Source organism: Trichosurus vulpecula, chromosome 1 (assembly GCF_011100635.1).
Source record: "Trichosurus vulpecula isolate mTriVul1 chromosome 1, mTriVul1.pri, whole genome shotgun sequence".
Taxonomy (NCBI): domain Eukaryota; kingdom Metazoa; phylum Chordata; class Mammalia; order Diprotodontia; family Phalangeridae; genus Trichosurus; species Trichosurus vulpecula.
In genome coordinates, this window is record NC_050573.1 from 66,738,651 (window position 1) to 66,754,873 (window position 16,223).

General features: G+C 37.7%; 2 protein-coding genes across 5 annotated transcripts in view; one reads left to right on the forward strand and one right to left on the reverse strand.

Annotated features, from left to right (window-relative positions):
- The window catches only part of GATAD2A (GATA zinc finger domain containing 2A), a 227,434-nt gene that overhangs the window by 29,899 nt on the left and 181,312 nt on the right, over positions 1-16,223 (reverse strand). For all 4 annotated transcript variants that reach the window (XM_036738790.1, XM_036738797.1, XM_036738807.1 and 1 more), the window contains one exon: positions 435-564. In XM_036738790.1, coding sequence (XP_036594685.1) covers positions 435-564 — 130 coding nt within the window. The remainder of the gene's footprint in view (positions 1-434; positions 565-16,223) is intronic.
- On the forward strand, positions 13,240-13,513 carry LOC118831463 (non-histone chromosomal protein HMG-17-like). The gene has a single exon (XM_036738827.1). It carries the CDS (start codon positions 13,241-13,243, stop codon positions 13,511-13,513), a length of 273 nt encoding a protein of 90 aa, XP_036594722.1. The 5' UTR covers position 13,240.

Below are 16,223 nucleotides of genomic sequence, written 5' to 3' on the forward strand. Positions count from 1 at the left end.
TAAAGGAGATAATATTTGTTAAATGTTTCACAAACCTTACAATGCTATATAAATGTTGATTATTACCTATTACAAAGAAGGACAAAAAGAATCAGAATGGTTAAGTCAAAGACTTTCATATGTTCTTAATATACCTTTTATTTTAACATTAATAGATTACATCTAGTTGTTCCCTATGAACCTGAGCTGCGTGCATCTCTCTTTAGAGGAAAATGGACTCTTACACACAATTCAAGAGAACCTTAACCCTGGCACCAAAGGCACTCCAAATTGTCAGATGTGATATATTCATGATCAAGTGAGATCAGTTTTGGAAACAGTTCTTGAGCTATGTGGTTCTAAGTTCCACCTTAATGTCATCAAAATAATTAGGCTTTGTGTTTGATGCTTTTCAACAGCTAGAACTAAAGAAGACATTAGCAGGCCAAACTCACCATGAGGGCTTCGGTGTTGGTCTCCTTTAGTGGTATTTTTGTTAAGCCATTCATTCTAGGACTTGAAGGCTCGTTGTCTGATAACACTATAATATCAGGCGAAGGGACTCTCTTCTCTGGCTTCATATCACTGAAAAGTAAAGAGAAAATAAGTCATTCAGATGGGTCATTCTGCTCTAAAACTTTCCTAAAATAATTTTCTTTCAATCTCTCAAGATCAACTTATTGTTAACCTCATGTGAAAACCAGAAATAAAAATAAAGCAGGGACACTAGTCAGGTAGCATGGTATACTGGAAAGAACACTGGATTGGAGTCAGAAGATCTGGGTTCAAATCTATGAGACCATGGCAAGTTACTTCCCCTTTCCAGGCCTTATGTTCTTCATCTGTAAAATGAGAGAGCCAAACTAGATGATTTCGAAGGTACCTTCCAGCCCTAGGGATCCTACGACTTCCACTTTCTTCCTAGTTTCTACCAGCTAGGAGCTTTACTCCAGTAGAGATGATCAGGCCTAGATACTTTTAAAATATATTAGTGGTTCAAGAGGTAACTCAGTGGTATTATGTGTTTAGGTCAGAAGTGTGCTAGGGTCCACTTGAATTGGCTCCCCATTGTTAAATTTTAGTGTGAGCATTTACACCTTGGAAATTGACAAATGATAAAGGGCAGGGCTTGATGTATTGTTTTGCTTACTATCTAGATTTAAATAATGAAGAAAATGTTAATGATGCAGACTAAATTTAAAAATCTATCTTGAGCATGTATTTCCTCCCCAGAGAGCTGGATGTTAAAGATTTACCAGCACATTGCTGTGTTAAGTGCAGAAGAAGAGTATCAAAGAGACAGAACATGGGAAAAAAATCAGAGGGCAACATGGAAGGGGCAATATTTGAGCTAGACAAGAAGGACAGAATGTCAACAGAAGAGATGGAGGAGAGGTAAGGTATTCCAGGGCCATAGAGGTAGCAAAGTGGGAAACAGGCCAGGGTGATAGAAAAGTTTGGTTTTGTAGTAGAGTACCTGAGAAGGAGACATGTGAGATAAGGTCAGAAAATCTGTTGGGGTGGGGTGGAAATAATGCAGGCTGTGACAGAGCCCCCCAAGATCTTCTGATGTCACCTTTTGCAGACTGAGACAACTACTAATATTTTTTACGAGGATTTTGTTTAGTAGGAACCTGGAAAGGCATCCTGCAGAAGCTAAGATTTGTTGATAATTTTTAGTCTCATAATGCAAAAGAAAAATTTTAAAAGAGGGAAAAAAAAGAAAGTAAGTAAGATGGAACTACCAGCCTGTGAAGGGTCTTACATGGCTGGCTAAGAGAGGAATCTGAGCTTTAGTGAATGAATTAAAAATGAAGAAATGCTTATTAAGTGCTTCCTATGAGCCAAGCACTGGGCTAAACTCTAGGGATACAAACACAAACAACACAAACATAGTCCCATCCCTCAAGGAGCTTATATTCTACTGGGGAAAACTATACACAGAAGAGAGTAGTGGCGAGGGAGGGTCCCTTTGGTCCAGAAAGACCTGAGTCTCCAGAGGCACATGGTATCCACACATCTCATCCAGGAGATCACAGCAGAGTTGATTTGACCATGGTTCAAAGTTCAGAAACTTGGGCATAACCACCCCAGAGGCCAAAGAATATCAGGGAAAGGGTATACAAGTGGACAAGGCAGTTGGAAAGGAGATTGTGAAGTAGGTAAAGGAGTGAAGGGGAGCTTGGGTGAGTTTTCCTGAAAGAGTGCTTTGGGAGAGGAAGTCATCTATCAGGTGTAAGGTCCAGGCAAGGAGACTGCCCAGGACATTCCACCCAACTCAAATCATGGTAACTATATTATATGCATCATCATAAATTTTCTCAAATTTAGTACCTAGCTTGAATCTGTATCCCCTTCTCTTATCATACTATCACTGTCCTTCTCTTGCCCGAGCTCAGCCCTGAATTATTCCCACCATTCACCTCCCTAACCTTTTTTACTTAGAAGCAGCTGAACATAGCAAGTCAGCATGACGACTGATCGTGTTACAAATATATGTGGACCAGCTTCAACTGGGTCCTCACTTCAGTAAGGCACTTGCTTTATTTCTTATTAATTCTCTATATCCTTCCCCACAGAAGCTATTCCAAAACCCTTCCCTCTTCAAGTCCTCCATAATTCTTCCTCTGCTTCAACTAGGGCATATCATTTCCTTATTGAGAAAAGTGAAAGCATTCAACTTGAACTCTCTCCTTTCTCTAATTTATCCTGCATATTTCCTTTGTATATAGATGGTGTGTTGTCTCCATTAGACTGCAAGTTACTTCAGAACAAGGACTTTAAAAAAAAAAACCACAAAGCTTTATATTCCTAGTACTTAGCACAGTGTCTGGCACATAGTGGAGACTTAATAAATCTCTTTCTCTCCCTACTCCCATTGGTTTAACTATTTTCATTGTGCAGGTTAACTCCCCGATCAATAACCAGTCCTACTCTTTACCCCAATCTTCAGGTCCACATGAACAACTGCCTAATGGCATTTCAGAATGGATGTCCAGGAGACATCTTAAACTCAACTTATCTATATATTAAATTATTATCCTTACCCTAAACTTTCTCCTCTTCTTAACTTCCCTACTTCTGTCAAAAGCACCACCATCGTTCCAGTCTTCCAGCTTGGTAATCCTGGGCTTCTCGTTGTCCATTTTCATGCCACACATCCAAACAAGTTGCCAAATCTTGTTATTTCTACCCTCACAACATCTCTCACATTCTGACCCCCCCCCCCCCTTCTCTCTACTTACACAGCCACCACATGAGTTTAGGCCTTCATTACCCCTCTCCTAGATTATTGCAATAACCTCCTAATTGGTCTCTCTGCCCCAAGTGTCTTGCCACTCCAAAGCATCCCACACATTGTTATCAAAGTAACTTTACTTAAACACAGATCTGATCAGGTTACTCTTCTACTCAATCAACTCTTGTGGCTTCCTCTTGCCTCAGACAAAAATATAAAATCTTCTGCTTTGCTTTCAAAGTCCTACACATTTTGGTTCTAACCTAATCTTTTGTTCCTCCCCCACTCCCAATTCAGTGAAACAGGCTTTCTTCTGTCTGTTGCTGAGAAACTACACTTCACCTCTCATCTCTACACTTTTGCACTTGCCATTCTCAACTCAATGCCTAGAGTACAGTAACCTCCTCACCTCTGCCTCAAAGAGTCCTTCTCTTCTTTTAAGATTAATCAGGCACCATCTTCTACATGAAGCTTTTCCTAATCCCTCAACTAGTGCCATTTCTTTCCTCCCAAATCACTATGGTATTTAATGATTACATACACCCCCACACACATATTTTATTGACTGACTTTATGTTAGTGCCGTATATATTTTTGTTTGTACTTGTCCTCCATTGGGATGCAAATTCCTAATAAATAGGGGCTGTTTCATTTTTTGGACTTGTATCACTTGTGCCTAACACAATGCCTGGCACTTAGGGACGAATAAAAGATTACCTTGGTACAGTGAAGGCTCACTTGAAGTTGGATAAAATGAATTTATAATGTACACACGACTTCCTTCAGTTCTGTACTGTTGAATAGAAGCAGTTGAGATGAAGAATTTGGAATAAGCAAAGGCTAAGGTTTGGCAAGGCACATCAACAGGGCAAGGCAAGAAAGGGAAGTGAGAATGGAAGACAGTGAAGAGTTGACTGGCTAACTACTAGATTAAGATTCAAGAAGGAACAAAGTGAAGTCAAACCACGGGTACTAGCCTGAATAAGTACGAAGAGTAATAGAGACTGGAGTTCTCCTTTGGGGCAAAGAATGTGTTTATAAAGGACAAGGCATAGGGAGAGATAAAATGACAGCAGGCTACGGTTGGATAGAGGAATGCCTGGGTTTTTAATTAGGGAAGTGGAACACTTGTGGGTAATGGTGAGATCCAATATGTGACAATCTGTATGTGTGGCTGAGGTGGAATAAAGGAATAGGTCGTGGTATTAGACAATAAAAGGTATGGACTTTGAAGGAGAATCAGTATGGATGCTGAAATTCCCTACTGTAAGGGCAGCAGTTGACAAGGGAAAGATAGTGAGCTAGGTAATGCACTTCTTGAGAAAGGAGGGAAAATAACTTGGGGGACGGTATACAACAGTCATCTGGACTGGATAGAAATTTTTTATGCTATGACCTTCAAATAAGGAGAGGTTGCTGAATGATGGTGCTAAATGGAGAGTCTGGAAGTGGCAATAGGGGCAAGGAGTATTCTAATACCTCCTCAATGACAAGTGTATTAAGAGGTCTGGGCAAAGTCAGTGCTGCAGAAAAGTGTCAGGTATTAATGGAGGCTGGTGGATGGAAGGAAAGTGAGAGAAAGAGGTCTAGAAAAACGGAAATTCCAGAAGACAATAGATGGGTTTAATGGGGTAGGGTTGAGGAGGAAAATGAGAGAATAGGAGTTTGGAGCTAGAGATAGTTTTCTCCTATGTGGCTAGTAATCAATTAATATAGGGTGGAGGAAAATTGTTAGCTATGGGGGTTGGAATGAGTAGCAGATGAAAAATAAAGTACACAGTCTCAAATATATGTTTTTTCTTGGAAAGGGACAAGGGTCATAAGCAGTGTTGGTGCTAGGTCTGGTCCTGCTTAAATCTATTTCTATGAATCATTTAACAAACATTTATTAAGTATCTTCTCTGCCTCTTTGAAAGTCCTGTGTGAGGCAATGGGGGCAATAAAAATAAAATATAATTAAAATTTTGTGTTTATCTTCATCAATATTATCTACTGGGGTGATAAGACATGAACACAAATAAAATATATGTCAAATATGACATTTCTTTAAAATGTGTAAAGTATCACTCAAACATCTATTAATAGTTTGCCATATGTAAAAGCATATTGTGTTCAGATATACAAAATGGGGGTGACATGACTAAACAATCTCTACGAAAAAGAGTTGAGGGTTCTGATGTATTAAAAGCCCAACAGTGTTACATGGCAATCAAAAAAACTAATTTTATCCTAGAATCCTTGGGCTAAGGCAAAACTCAAGAACTAGGAACATTTTCGGTCATACCACAGAAGTATTATGTTCAGTTCTGGGTTCCATATTTAAGATGAACATTAAAAAGGTGATAAGGATGATTAGAAGACTAGAACCCATGATATAAGACCAAATGAGAGGACTGAAGATGCTTGGCCTGTAGAAAGCTGAGGGAGGAGGTTGGGGGCAGAGAACAGGAGAGTGATTTTAAAATAAAATAAGAGCTGCCATTTACCATTGTTTTATTTGGCCTCAAAAAATAATCATTGTGCAGAAGCAAATTTCAGCTAGGTGTAAGGAAAAACCTAAGAATTACAGATATCCCAAAGTAGAATGAAACATCTCGGTAGTTAACTGAATTCCAAGCTTTTGTGGGTATTCAAGCACAACCCAGATAACTACTTTTTGGGAATGTTCAATTAATCAACAAGTATTAAGAGCCCTTAATATGTAAAGTACCATATTATAGAGAGTATTCCTGTTTAAATATACATTGAACTAGAGGACCTCTGATGGTTCTTCAACTTCTGAGAGTCTGTAACATGCTTTCTTTGCCCTCAAGAATCTTACAATTTAACAAGGTAGAACTATACTACATATTACTTGTTTTTATTCAGTCACTTAGTCGTGTCTGACTCCTCATGACCACATGGAACACAGCAGGTCACGACTATCCAAAGGGTTAGGTTTTCTTGGCAAAAACTGTGGAGCGGTTTGCCATTTCCTTCTCCAGTTTATTAAGTCAAACAGAGGTTAAGTGCACAGGGTCACACAGATACTAAGCATCTGAAGTCAATTTTGAACTCAGGTCTTCCTGACTCCAGGTGCAGCATGCTATCCACTGAACCACCACTCCCTCCATACTACATATATATATAATTTGCAATAACTATATAACAAATATTTAACATTATACATTAATTATAATGCACAATATATAAATATAAGAAAATAATATAGAATACATGAACATAAGAGCTCATACAGAGATCACTAGGGAATAAGTATGTTTACGGCTAAGAGGTACCTACTTGGAGTCAGGAAGACCTAAATTCAATTCCTTTCCTTTATCAGTTGTATGACCTGAGGCAAGACACTTAACCTCTCTTAGTCTTAAGTTTTCTCATCTGGGATATGGGAATAATAAACAGCATCTATGGTTGTTGTGATGATGAAAAGAGATAAAGCTCCTTACAAACTTTTAAACACTATTTCCTATCTTTCTACTATATTCCTCATAGCACCATGCATAGTGTGAAACACAGAGTATCAGAAACAAGATCTCAATAATCCAGTGTTTGATAAAGTGGCAATCATAAATTACTTAGGGAAAAACTCTATCTGAAAAACACTGCTGGGAAAACTAGAAAGTAGTCTGGCAGAAATCAGTCTAAGACCAAAACCAAACACTGTACTGCAGAATACATCCTAAATGGATACTTGACCTTAAAATTAATGATAATACTATAGAAAAACTAGAAGAGAAACAGATCATATGCTTCTTTTAGTTATAAGCAGGATATATTTTTAACTAAACAAGAGGACAGAGGGAATTATAAAATATAAAATAGATAAGTTACTGGAAACTAAAAAGCTTCTGCACAGACAACATTAGTATGTCTAGGATAAAAGAAAGTAAGTAGTCTTTTTTCTTTGGGAAAAAAATCTATCAAAATTTTCTGATAAGGGTTTGGCATCTAAGATATATAAACAATCTATACACATAATCGGAATTGTTCAGTTGTTTTAGTCGTGTCTCACTCTTCATGATCCCATTTGGGGTTTTCTTGGCAAAGATACTGGAATAGTTTGCCACTTCCTTCTCTGACTCATTTAACAGATGAAGAAACCAAAGCAGAAGAGCTAGGTAGCTTGCCCAGGGTCACACAGCTAGTAAGTGTCTTATGACCTGAACTCAGGTCTTCTTGACTCTAGGTGAGATGCTCTAGGCCACTGTGACACCTAGCTGCCTCTAAAACACACACACACACACACACGCCCGTGCGCGCATCTAGCCATTCTTCAACAGGTAAATGGTCAAAGAATATAAATAAACAGTTCTCAAAAGAACTGCAAAGTATTATTCACAATCCCATCAAAAAATGCTCCAAATCACCAATAGTAAGAGAAATGCAAATTAATCTACATCTTGCAAATCGGCAAAAATGACAAAACATGGCAACAGTCAATGCTGAAGGAGTTGTAGAAAGATAGGCACACTAATACATTGTTGGTGAAGCTGTGAAATGGCACAACCATTTTAGAAATCAACCTGGAATTATACAAATAAAGTGACTAAAATGTCCATACTCTGAGCCAGAAACTCCACTGTTGGGTTTACAGAGTAAGGAAGCTCTTGATAAGGAGAAAAGGCCCCATACACTCCAAAACATTTATAGCATTACTTTTTCTCATGGCTAAGAATTAGAAACAAAGTAGATGCCCATCAACTGGGGAATGGCTAAACAAATTATGGTACATGGATGTAATGAGATATTATTGTGCTATAAGAAATGATGTGTGTGATGAATAAAGAGAAGCTTGGAAACAGCTATATGAACTAATGCAGAGCGAAGTATGAAGGACCAAGAAAACAATACACACAGTGACAAAGTAACAACAATGTAAGTGGAAAAAATGACCAAAAAATCCCAAGTAAATGTAACAAAATTATAAAAATCAAGTGGAACTTGAATGAAGAGAGATGGGAAGACACTGCAACCAACCCCTTCACAGAGGTGAGAGGTCCACAGATGTGACACATTTGTGCTGATTTTATTTTCCTCTAAAAAAATGCTATTCATCATAAGGGATAATTCTGTGGTACAGGGAGGAGGAGGAATACTTGGGATAACTGCACCGATTAAGAAACAGAAAATATCACCAAAAACTTATTTTAAAAAAGAAATACAAAAAATTTAGAAAGAAACTGTTGAAGGTGGGACCATTCATCACGTAATCATTAACAATTCCATTTCTCATGAAGAATATGCTCAGAACAATGCGGCAAAGCTTTATGACTTGTTACTTTGTTAACATCCAAAATACACTAAAAACATGGGATCAGGAGGAATAATTATGTTCTTAGTTTTTATTTGAACAAGATACATGTTTTATTATATTTCAATGAAAAAGAGTATATATATATATATATATATATATATATATATATATATATATATATATATATATATATATATATATATATATATGTAGAGGCTAACCATTTGGTTAACAGGGGTCACTAATTTTACATGAATTCCAAGACAGACTACAGATAGTTACGTTATGGATTCCTCTAGATGGCGCAGTGAGACAACAAAATAAACCCTTCAAACTACCGAAGGAGTAAACTCTTTTCTCCTCTCCAAATAAAATTCTTTTAACCTTTACATTAAAATATGTCACACTCTGAAACACCATTCTTTTGTCCTAGTGCCCTCTGTTTATAGAACAATAGGGATGGAAGGGGCTTTAGAACAAAGAATGATCAAGCTCAGAGAACTCAAACATCTGGTCCAACAGTTTCATTTTACAGATAAAAAAACAAAGGCCCAGTAGGCAGAAACGACTGGATTGAGTTCATACATTCTGTTGCTGGCAGAAGTGGCACTGGTCTTCTGAACATGCTGAATCTATGGCTGGTCCGTACAGCCATAACCAGAGTCTTGACTCATGGAATACCTTCTTAGTAGAACTTTTGGTCTTTGATCTTGAGACTCTCACATTAAACAGTAACAAAAAGCAAAACTGACTAAAATCCTAATCTTGAGTCTGACTTCAACAAAAATAAATTTCTGAAAAGGGTTTTCCCCTCACAGCAGCTGACAGTAATTTAGAAGACAAAGAAGTGTCCTCTGCACCATCACAAGAATTTTTACTGACTTGGCTAAGATTTCGAACGGGAGCTTGTGGTATTACTTCAGTTGATTTTCAAGAAAATGAACAATTAGAACTTCATTTTTTTAATATAGATATCTTATATATTTACAAATAAAATTTTCAAGGGGCAAAACTCCATTTATTGATATGAATGTGGATGAGGCTGTCATGTTTTGTTGACAGAATTCAGTACAGGTTATAAACTACAAATTCAGTGTCTGGGTTATTGATTTACATAGAGTTCACAGGCGCTTAGCATAATGCTCTGGCATACAGACTTCTCTGGAGCTTGTGGGTAGGCTCTGGTAAAGTCTCATTTCAAAGTTGGAAAAAAAATCACCTTATTCATGGAATCAGAGATGGTCAGGGTTGGAAAGGACTTGGAACATGGAATGTCCTATAGCTCAAAGGTAACTTTCAAATCATCTAGTCTAACTCCCATCATTTTACAGATAAGGAAGTGGTAGCTCAGAGAGGATTTAAATTGTCTAAGGTAATAGCAAATGGTACAGTTGAGACCTGAACCCATTTCCTTCTTCCCAGTCCAGTCCTCTTTTAGAAGGCCTACAGCCTTTTCATACTAGGTGTAAACATCAAATAATTAAACACATAATCATTATTCTATTGCCATTAGTACTATCTTTTTTCCATGAGCATTTTAAATATGACATGCCAAATGAATAGAAACCACAATTCTGCGCTGAAAAGCTCTATGCCCAGACTGAAGGATGATCTATAAGGTTTGGTACCAGAAGACATGCATCAAGGGTCACACTCAAAAGGGTACGACATTTCCATTACAGAAATCACAACTGCCAAACAAGTTCAAGGCATGGACAAGTGGGGAAGACTACTACACTTCAATGAATGTTTTAAGCACAGGAATCTCAGAACACAACTCTATATAAGAATATGTCTATAAATGTCAATAAATATGTCTAGCAGGAATGACATTACCTTCTCATCAATTATCACACAACCTAAGAGCTACAAAGGAGCTACCTTCCTTTCTGTTAATTGAGCCATCCAAAGTCACATGACAAAGTATTTTCCCTCTCTGGTCACATGAACCTTCTTTAACTGTTCCTTCTAATTTGAAAACCATGGCAACAACCAGTTATAACCAGCCTGTGACACATAGCCTTCATTTTGTGAAATGAGGTAGGGTTCAGGTAGTGTAAGAAAACGGAGAAAGCCTAAGTAAAAAGAGTAGCCCTAGAACAGTAGTAACTTCCTCAATTAACTGAACCTTTATAACTTATTTATAAAAAAGGGAAATGAATTGTTCAATCAAAATACATACTGATTTGAAATTCAGCAGGGAAAAAAGAGGAGGAAGAAGCAGCCACTGATTTTAGAGGAGGTGCTTCAAAATTCTAGAGCATCCCAATGACACTGAAATTCAAAGAGCAGTGCTATTTTTATTGATTAATAAAACTCTTCCTCTGGCATGCAGTCACTTTAAAAAAAAGCCTACGTTTACAAAAATGGTAAGAATGTGGTAAGGAAATACTTTGGTTGACCACAGACCTAAAGAATAAAAAACTGTTTCTTTAGCACATATATATCATTAAAAAATAATTTCCACTACAAGCTATATGTTCTCTGGGTAACAGAGTCTATGAAAGCCATGTGGTATAATGGCATGATTTAAGCCAAATATAATGTCAAGATGTGAGTACTTGTTAAAAAAAATTAAAAATGTGATCAGGGAAAATCCAGAGACCTATAGAAAACAGCATGTGAAAGTTAGAAGTTAAAGGACACAGACTGTCAGAACTGGAAGGGGCTTTAGAACCTAATCTGTTCAAAGTTGGAACGAACCTTGTAACATAGGATCCCACGTTGGATGGGATTTCAGAACTCAGATCACAGAATGTGGAGCTTGAAGGAACCTCAGAGACCACTAGGATGATGGCAAAGATGAGGCAGGTCAGGCCTACAGAACTAAGTTCCTCGTGGTCAAACCATCAGCAACCTTCGGGGTCAAAACCAGAACTAGTGCTTTTACTGTATCACAGCTGCTCATCATGTAACCAAGTTAAACTACTTGGTTCAATTAAAGCAAAACACTTAGAAACTGGCTACTATGACCAATGGTCCTTTTGTTTCCAGCCTGACTACCAAAGCCATTATAAAAGTAGGGCAACCCTTGTGGAAAAGGAACCATCCCTCTCTGCCATTAGTAATACTATCTCACAGACTAACTACCAAACAAATGGGCAAATAAGAAAGCTCAAGAATCCTAGGAACAGCAGTGTCTTCCTAGATCGGCCTTTTTTTTTTCCAGCCCAATTCCACCTAGCCATCAACTAAAAGAGGAACAAATATAAAAAATACAACCTGGCAAATTGCCTCAGCTTGTGCTACAGCTCCTACCTCCATAACGTAGCCCACTCAGTGGCAGCCAGACCCACTGAAAGACCCCTGAAAGAAGTTTTTCATCACCAAAGTCCTTGGCATTGTCAAATGGCTCAACTTCTTTGCCAGTTCCATGAATTAAGTGAACTTTTCCTGGGGAAGGAGAAAGTACCTATTGGAAGACAAATGTCATCAACTTTGACAGGCTTATGTATGTAAACGTTGTGTTTTCACTGGTGAAAGAAAACCTGTCATGTATTTTACCATTAGCCTTAGTGCTTCCATGGTTCCTGACAACCCTTACTTTGGTTTTTAGAAGACCACACCTAAGTAAGAATCAAATTCTGGCATTCCTAGACAGGATACCACAAAACAAGAGACTGAAGAAGACCCTTATGAGTTCCAATGTATAGAGCTATAGTTGCTTGTACTTCAAAGATCTGCTGTTTTATCAATGTGAGATTAAAAAACAACAAAAATGACAATATTATCTTAAACTTCAGTCTTTACTGGGAGGGAGGTGAAATTTGACCAAATAACCTGCTGGATAACATTAATTAACATTTAATAGCTGCATGGGATTTGGGTGAGTCTTGGAGGAAGGCCAAGACATATAAGTAAATGGAAGCCCAATGCACCTATTAATCAACTAATTAATGAATTAGTCAATCTATGTTTAATACAACTATTCATTATGATGTCAAGTCTTTTGTTTATGTTTCTTCAGGTATTTTGATCTAAATTTGTCCATGCTTTAACATAGTATAGCAAGAAGAAAACTCAATGTTGAGACAAGATTGAGCAAATCACTTCCACTCTGTGGAAAATGATTCCTGAATAATAGTACTTGAACTACCTATCTCACAAGACAAGGGCAATAAAAATATTTATAATTGTAAGAATTTGTGTATTAATATAAAGTATTCTGAACACTTAGACTCAGTGAAACAGTGAAGTGAAATTTGATCCAACACTAATAATACTGTTTGCAGAGCCACTGACTTGTGTTGAGCTTTGTGGCATCTGCAAAGTTCAGTTAAGTGATAATCCTGCTTTTTTATGGAGCTTATGCCATCTAGTAGGAGGGATATAACAAAAATACAAAAAACTATAGTATAAAGTAAAACACAACTGTCTTCACAGAGGTATAACCATAGTGCTTTATGAGTTTGGAAATGGAATGAATGGTCATTATGGAAAGTGAGGCTTTGGAAGTGGGTGGAAATCAAGAGAAACTTCCTTGAAGAGATGGCACTGGGCTTTAAAGAATGGATAAGAATTCAGAAGGGTAAGAATGAAGTATTTTAAACACAAAAAACAACCTAGACAAATGTGGAAAGTGCCAGCAAATTATTTTTTAGAATATAACAAAATTAAACTAAGTCCCACTTAATGATTTTAAACGTGCTCCATGGAAGCAGTGTGAAGAAGAGGAGATGGGAGCGACCCCTGGATCGGCTGCTGCTGCCGCTGCAACCCCCACCCAGACTCCGCTGCTGTTGTGCTTCCGACGCTCCACCATCACCACCATGCCCAAGAGAAAGGCTGAAGGAGATGCTAAGGGAGACAAGACCAAGGTTAAGGACGAACCACAGAGGAGATTGGCAAGGTTATCTGCTAAACCTGCTCCTCCGAAGCCAGAACCCAAACCCAAAAAGGCACCTGCAAAGAAGGGAGAGAAATTACCCAAAGGGAAAAAAGGAAAGGCTAACTCCGGTAAGGATGGGTACAACCCTGCAGAGAATGGAGATGCCAAAACACACCAGGCACAGAAAGCTGAAGGTGCAGGAGATGCCAAGTGAATTGTGTAAATTTTTGATAACTGTGTACTTCTAGTGACTGTACAGTTTAAAACACTATTTTTTATAGAGTTTTATAAAAATGGAGAATTTTGTTTTACTTTTTTTTTAAGCTACGTTGTTAGCACACAAAATGCTTTGTTGTTTTGGGGGGATGAGGCAGATAGGATGTCTCAAAAGCTGGGTTGAAATGGGTGGGGATTTCTTCCCCTCCTAATTTTTGGACCCCCTCCCCCCCACAAAAGATACATAGCTATGAACACTGATACCCTCAGCCTGTCCGGTGAGGGTAGGGGTGGATAACTTCAAAAATTTGTACTTCTTCCCTGTCTGCCATAAGCATCAACTTGACTCCTCCAAAACGAGGGGCCTATCAGGACCTGCCCCTATTTCCCTCTTTCCGCCACCCCCAAATCAACTGTGTTGTCTACGAGTCTTTCAGGTGATCTGGACTTGAATTATGGCCCTGAGGAGGCCTCCACAAAAGAGCCGAAGTTCTTTTCATAATTTCCAATTAAGTTCCAATTAAGAATTCTGCAGTTTTCATTTCATTTCTTCAAAGTCAGGGTAGGCTCATGAAGAGTTGTTAAACAACATACGCTCAATAAGAAAGTGTCCACCCTCACTCTAAACTTTCCCTGTTTAAAGTATAAAATAAAGACTCTTCACTGGGTGTATAGTGACTTTATATTTTTGGTAGTCCATGGAGGAGGGGAGTTTGAAAGTTGTTGTTGCTGGTCGTGGCCCATGTCTTGCCTGAATGACCATGATCGTTTATGTAAAGTATCTTTAATAAAGCTGGATACAGCCCGAAAATAAATAAACAAACAAACAAACAAATAAATGTGCTCCATGAAGAAAGTACCCTTTCTCACCTCATTCAGAAAGTAGACAGCTAGACAAAAAAATGTTTTGAGGGGTAGTGCTTGTCAGTTTATTTGTTGATTTCTGTTTCATGCTACATAATTTGGAAGAAGTCTAAAACATGGTCACGTACTCCCTTATTCTTTTGAGGATAATCTAACGGATGATGAAATGTTTCTTGGGGAGAAATTTGACTAAATTCAATTTTACATACAACTTAGTGATAACTATACACTGGTTCAGCTGGTAAAGGACAATTTGTTATTTCCCTTAAGTTCAGGACTATGGTGTAGGGAAAATAGTAGGGAGAGATGTGACACATATGCAGATAAATGTAGTGACTAACTGGCAGTATCATAGAAGGCTCTCAGAAGAAATAACATTTGAGATGTGCTTCAAATGAGAAAGAGAATTGGGATTAGTTGTTGTGTGAATTTTAGCAAGTTATAAACCTCCCTGGGCCTCATTTTTCTTATCTGTAAAATGAGCGGGTGGGACTAGATGGCCTTTAGGGTTCCTTTCAGTCCAAAATTTATGACCTTGGATCAGAGTAAATCTGTGTAAGTTTGCGTATGTGTGTATGTGTGTACATGTATTTATGTGCATATATACATATACACGCAACACAGATTCTTTAAGTACAAGTAAACACTTAGACTTCAAGGTTTTATTAGTATGATGTAATTAAATAAAACCATTCCTGTCTCTCCTGAAGATCCTAACTCCTTAAAATCTGGATGGCTCCTATATATAGATCTATGTCCAGGAAACCCGGTCCTAGGCCTCTGCTTTAAGTCCTAGTGGGTAGGTTTGTGTCTGTTCCTCAGTTATTTTTTTCTTTTCCCCCTCCTCCCACCCCCATCTCTCTGTATTCATGATTAATTACTTGTGTCTCTTTTCAAAGGCTTGTAGATTGGCTAGTTCAAGTGCATGAACACCACCAAGTTTCCTATACATATGAGAATGAAAGTTCCTTGTAAACAAGAACTATTTCTTTGTATCTCTAACTCCAATAATTAGTAAAGTCCCTGGCACACACTTAGTACTTAATGCTTTTTATTTCTTTGGCCTTTTGTCATTCATTCATTCTATGATGAATACAAAACAATTTATGGAAGTTTTATAACTCAGTGAACCTCACTGTTGTAACTTCTTAACTATATATTTCACCATATCAATGCAGGAACAAATGATTGTTATCAGTAAATTCATGACTTGAGAACACTTTATCATGATCAAAAGACAGAGAGGAAAGGCACTTGACAGATTTCTTTTCTGTCTTCTTTCATCTCACACCAGAGCAGAAAATGTAAAAGACAGTACCAAAAAAAGGGGCATTGGATGAAGAAGTAAGGAGATATAGCGTCCTATCAATGGCACTTCGATGAACCCAGTGTCTAGGACTCTGGGAAAAATCACTTCCCCACTTAGACTCTCTATCCACTTCTTGAACCGTAAAATGACAGATCTGAATTTGAAGACCTTTAATGCCCCTTCTAGCTCTGACATTTTTAAAGTTCTGAGGCCTCTTCTAAGTCTAGTACGTCTATAACTGTCAAGAGATCTGTTAACTTAAAATACTGATTACATCTCACACAATCAACTATAAATTGTTCTGGCAAGTTTTAATCAAGAAACATTTATTATCTTAGGAGTTTTGGTAGTAAAAATTCAGGTGTACTAAGCACTTTCAGATGACAAACAGTCACAAATGAATTAATCTAAGTAGAAAAGTTTATCAGCAGTAAATTATAATATAAAAATACCATTTACTTCACAAGCGTGTTAGTTTTTCTTCTCTTCAACAGCAGCAAGTACTCAATTCTTTTTGCTCTTAGGGGATTCTTCC